Source organism: Triticum urartu, chromosome 4A (assembly GCF_056163025.1).
Source record: "Triticum urartu cultivar PI428250 chromosome 4A, HENAU_Tu73, whole genome shotgun sequence".
Lineage (NCBI taxonomy): Eukaryota > Viridiplantae > Streptophyta > Magnoliopsida > Poales > Poaceae > Triticum > Triticum urartu.
In genome coordinates, this window is record NC_141876.1 from 604,465,571 (window position 1) to 604,471,326 (window position 5,756).

General features: G+C 51.8%; 1 protein-coding gene across 1 annotated transcript; it reads right to left on the reverse strand.

The window, feature by feature from the left end:
• Window positions 1-747: 747 nt before the first annotated feature.
• Window positions 748-3,574, reverse strand: LOC125553176 (uncharacterized). The gene is made up of 3 exons (XM_048716963.2): window positions 3,210-3,574; window positions 1,289-1,584; window positions 748-1,193 (listed from the first exon to the last, which is right to left on the reverse strand). Exons 1-3 carry the CDS (start codon window positions 3,333-3,335, stop codon window positions 848-850), a joined length of 768 nt encoding a protein of 255 aa, XP_048572920.1. The 5' UTR covers window positions 3,336-3,574; the 3' UTR covers window positions 748-847.
• Window positions 3,575-5,756: the final 2,182 nt, after the last annotated feature.

Here is a 5,756-nt window from a genome sequence, read left to right on the forward strand (position 1 = left end):
ACCCGCTCGAATGGCTGATCATGATCAATGTGGTTGGTATGTCGACGACACATGCACCGTACCTGCCTGCGCGTGCACGGTACACCGGCTTAATTGGCTTTTGTCTTTACAGTCAGCACCACGCAGCAGTGAAACACAGAACAGTTCACGGCCAGATCGATCTCGCCCTACCTACACGTACGTGCATTCAATTTCTGAACCTAGGCTAGGCTCATCACTCCACTCATCGCTGCTGGCCGATCGATAGATCGATCGATCAATGCATTGCATGTGCATGTGCAGCAGCAGGCAGGGACCAACAGATCAATCGAATTTTTGTTCAAGATCCGTAGTACTCCTGCCTCCTTTCTTCCACACAAGTTTACTTTCAGCTTTATCATACATCAAACTGTTTTAAGCAGTGGTAGTGTCAGGATTAGAAGTACGTGATGTCATTTCAAACCTGTGATTTTCAAATACATGTGTTTTCACCATTTTACAAAAAAAGCACATGATTTCTACTTGTGTACAAAGGATTTGCCAAAAACTTGTGTGGTCAAATTGACCATTTCACCACTGGTTTTACGTTTGATTGACTTGTTAGAAAAGGGTATCAACATGCACAGTACCTAACAAGCACATTGTGAAAACATATTTTTAACGGCCTGGTGAGACATCGATTTGTTGGTGTAGACGTTAGTATTTTCTCAACGAAATCGATCAGACTTAAAATAGCTTGACTTAAGACAAGAGTTAAACGGCCCTGCATAGATGAAAGGATGAGTATTACTTGCTTATCAAGCGGGGCAATGTAGCATACTTTCACACAACTGGACACCCTTAATAAACCAAATCAGTCACACGTTGACTATAGCGTTGTCGACGAGCTCTTGTATCCCTCGAGTCTGAGCTTGCCGCCGTACTGCTCGGGCAGCTGGGACAAGTCGATGGCGTCCCGAAGCGTGCCGTCAAGGTCCTTGTCTGCAACAAAGACAAACTTCTTCTTGGTGTTGTCGTCGATGAAGGGGTAGACCATCTTCCACGCCGCCATGAACACGTAAGGCACGTGGATCAAGAACACCCGGCCCAGCCGCTCCGGGTAGTAGTTCTGCATGATCTCCAACGCCGCCAGCTTCGCCCGGATGTCGCAATTCGCGTACCCCCACCCCTTGAGATCCACCACCGACGCAAACTTCTCCTGCCCTGCCGGCAACCTGAAGAACACACACATAGATGGACACACCTATGTCAATAATCCACTATTGACTACTAGTAGAATTACTTGCGCATTAAGTAAAGCTTTACATACTTGGTGCAGGTGTTGTCAAGGATGTAGATGACGTATCGCTTGAACTCCTCAAGGTCTCGCTTGGCGGCGAAGTGCCGGTTGCCGAAGAGGTAGATCATGGGGCGGCCCGTTTTGTCGAAGCCTTGCACATAGAGCTTGTCCTGCACGAGCTCGCCGCGCACCTCGGCCTCGGTGATGGAGCCGTGCGGCTTGGCCGCGCGCTTCCAGGTCAGGTACTTGAGGAACATCGTGGATGCCTTGTTGATGCTGTTGTCCCGGGCGCGCAGGAACCGCCGCAGCATGAAGTCGTCCTCCTCCTGCACGCACGCACGTATGTGAGCCAGCGAGCGGTTGTTCGACGGAGGGATGAAGGTCCACGTCGGCGACGGTGCATGATTGAATGAATGGTTGATTGTACTGTAGTACAAAGAGAATTTGAAGGACCAAGTGGCGTGGAGGTGGAGTCGACAGGGATTGATCACGAGGTGTTGGTGAGCATTTACGATGGACTTTTCTCAGCACGAGCTATGTGTGGGTGGTTCGATTGATCAAAAGCTGTAGATGGCCGGCCCCATTTCCACCCGTGCCAATAAATTCGATACCGCCAACGATGTGATGTGCGTGGCACCTATAAATTCTGTGCATACGCATATTTTATGTATAGCAGTACGTACACGTTTGCCACCCCCAAAAAGGATTATACTACGGTCTCCTGCTATACATGAAATATGCGTCTGCACAGAACATGGCCCCGCCGGTGTGTCGAGTAAAACATGCATGCATGTGTGCACGTACGTACGGTGCAAGAAGTTTTGCCGTTTTGGCTCCATGATTTGCTCTGCTCACTCTTTTGACACCCCCGTTTCCGACATCATGCCATCCTCCTCTTTCTAGGGAGGAACACCAGTAGTCCATGAGGAGGCATGGTAGGTACGGTCGTCGTCCGTGTGTAGCTAGCTAGCTCAGGACTGATGGCGGCAGCTCGTCGCCCCTGTGCTTTGCTGGCCAACCAACCAACGGCCAACTACCCGTGGCCTGAACATTAACTTCCTATAGAAAACAGACTGATCGATGAACCACCCGTCCTAAATGAGATCGTATCACTATCACAATCCATCATCAACGCCAAAAGCGACCAGTAACCACTCGCACGCACGCAGTGATCAGCTATAATTCTGATTTGGTCCATGGTCTCTTTTATTTACCCGGTCTCTACGCTTAGCTACGTGTCTCCTAACCTCCCTCGGTATATACAGTTACTTACTCCCTCCATCCGCGAATAAATATACATCTAACTTTTGTCTCAAGTCAAAGTCCTAAAACTTTGACCACCTTTCTAAAAAAAAGTAAAAGCATTTATGACATCAAATTAGTATCACTAGACCGTTTTGAAATGTACTTTGATAATATATCAATTGATGTCATATATGTCCCTACTATTTTTTATAAAATTGGTCAAAATTTTAAAACTTTGATTTAGAACAAAAGGAGGGAGTAAAAACTTACCATGAGCAACAATCTTGGTCACGCTAATTATGGTATTCTACTAAGCACGTGCACTTATCGCTTAGTTAAGTGCTTGCTGTTAGTTGCTGGTTGGTTAGCTGCACTACCAATATATTCCGTATATAGTGCAGGGTGTTGAGTCCTCATCTTCCATTTTATTTTCCCTTCTTCTTTTTGCGGGGAGATCTCAGTTTGTGCCAGATTGATTATTATGAGATGAGGAAATGAAAGAACTGAGCAGAGAAGGTGTGACCCTTTTCTTTTTTAACAGTCAGAGATAGTGTGAGCTACTAGCTACTACAGTACTATGAGAGAGGAGAGGAAATGAATGAATGAATGATCTCGGCACAGAATATGCATGTGAGCTTGCTGCTACGACGGGAGACCAACCAATTAACTGAACCAAGAAGATCGATCACGTGAAGGGGATGAGTACCTTGGCTGCGGGGTCCTGCGCCTCCACCACGGCCCGGAGCTCGGCCACCTTCTTCCACTCCGCCGGGTCGCCGCCGTCGCCGGCATGGCCGTTCTGCCTCGCCTGCTCCTCACCGCCGCAGTCCATGCCGCGCCCCCGGCCTCCTTCCTCAACCGACCCGCCGGCCCCGGTTGATTGCCTTGCCGCGATTCGAGAGGAGGAGTAGTTGGCAACGGCTGCGGCTGGATACAGAGCGGCTCGTCCGGGAGGCCCTCGATTTTATAGCGGCAGAGGAGTGCGAGAGCTGCTGGAACAAGTGAGAAGAGATGGGTGCGGGGTGGGGAGGGGGTTGGGAGCTAGCTGTGCAAGGGCTGTCTCCTCCTCCGGGTGGGGGTGGGGTTGGGGGTGGAGGCGGAGCTCATCAAAATTGACGCCAGGCGCGCAGAGTGCCGCGTCACGTCGCCACGCCGACTATATATATATATATATTTTTGAGGGAACACGCCGACTATATTTATGGGGCACGATCGGTGTACTGGCGCCGAAACGGACGCGCAACCGCTCTCTTGAACCCCATGTCGTTGGATCCCCAATCTGCAGAAAATACAGGTATACTCCAGAAGCTATGGTCACAAAACGGTGTATGCCATATTTTGTTTTTGGCAAAAAGACCATGTTCGATCCTAACTGGTCCCTGTCCAAGTAAAGCACCAGATAAAACAGGGTATAAACCCTGAAACGGGTGTCGCGTAGACCACACTTTGACGTGTGCTCCCATTGTATAGGGTACATAATAGGAATGCTGTAAGACGGTACCTTTGTGCTCCCATTGTAGGCCACATTTTAGCTAGGAGACGCGTGTTTGGTTTACCTGAGCGATCCTCCCTCGATACATGCCATGCGAGTCAGTCGGTCCGGAAGTAACTCCATCTGAGGAAGTCTATCACTGAGCGGTTCAAAAGATATAACCTAATAAAATGAACTGCATGAACAAATAACACTGGGATTTCCTATCACACACCTCTCAACTGCACATTTTTCAAAGACCGACTACCTCGCGTCCCTCACGTCGCCCCCGCCCTGGGCGACTCGGGGGCTCTCCAACCCTAGGGCCGCCGCCGTCCTCTCCTTCTCCCCTCCTCGCGCCGCCGCCGAGTGACGCCGCCGGGTGAAACCCGCGTGGCAGACGGCGGCGACGGGGGGACTCCCTCTCCCGACTCCCCTTCCTCCGCGGGCGGCGGATCTAGACGGCAGGCGGCGGTGTCCTGCGGCGCTCGCGGTTTGGCGCGAGGTGGCAGGCCTCGGCGAGCGGTGGCGGGGCGCGGGGCAGCGAGCCTCGGCAGGCGGTGGCGGCTGCGCGCAGGGCTGCTTCCGGGGCGGCGGCGTGGGCATGGATCCATCGCGGATCTGATCCTGCGGGCGTGTGGTCTCGGCTTCCCCTGCTCGGCCGGCGGGTCTCGGTGGGGGGCTTCTCCTTGCTGAGGCAGCGGGATCATCCAGATCCCGGCAAGGATGGCGGCGACCCGTGCATGAGGGATGGAGGGCTTCGATCAAATCCGGGTGAAAACCTGCTATTGGCTATTGCCAAGGCCGGCGATGGCGACGTTGTCTGCGTCGTTCCCTTCCTGAAGGCATCGTCGTGGAGAAGTTCAAGGCCACTCTCTGCTACCTCCGGGGGAAACCCTAGATCACTAGATCGGATGACGGCGGCTCTCTGGTGTCGTTTCTCCCCTGGAGGCGTCATTCTTGGAGGTGCACACGGGCTCGAGGGACTAGAGGACGGCGACTTTGGTGGAGCGGTGCTTCATCTTACATATTGATGGTGGCGGATCTCGGCGGCGTGGCGCTGTGGAGACTCGGCGTCTGATGCGCGGAGATGGACTCGTGCAGGAGGTGGAAGCTGTCTGGCGTCATGGTGGCGTTGATGGCAGATAGGCCTGGCAAGGTCGGTGCAACAGTACAGCTCTGAAGATGGATTGGTGGCAGGGGGCTGCGGCGGCCTCATACCCGGCAGGGGTCCTGGTTGAGAAGCACGCCGGACTGGTGGGTGCCCATACCAGGCAGGCGTCCTGGGTGGGACCTCAAGTCTTTAGATGTTTAGGTTTGGCTGCGTGGTCTGTTTGGTATTAGGCCCAGACTTTCAGCGCCCCTACATCAACTGGATAGGGATAGCGACAATTGTTACTTGTTTTGATGGCTTTAGATTTATTGTTGTATGACTCTATACGGTCTTATGTCAATAATTAATAAAATGGCCGTATGCATCGCCCAGATGTAGAGGCCGGGGTCGTCCTTCTTTTCTAAAAAAAAAATAACACTGGGATAAGAGGGGAATTGGGTTTACCTGTCGATATCACAGCTGTTGTGAGCAAACCATGCAAATTTGTGGGGCCGCCCCATCAGGCACCGCCTGGTAAGCTGGCAAACTGCCTACGCCACATTTTTTTTAATGTTTTACTTACATGATATAACTACAACACCAGCGTGAATCACATTTGTAACATAAATCAGCCGGGGCTCAAAGAATCGACGAAGAATGTACTAGTACTATTTACCATATGAGCATCC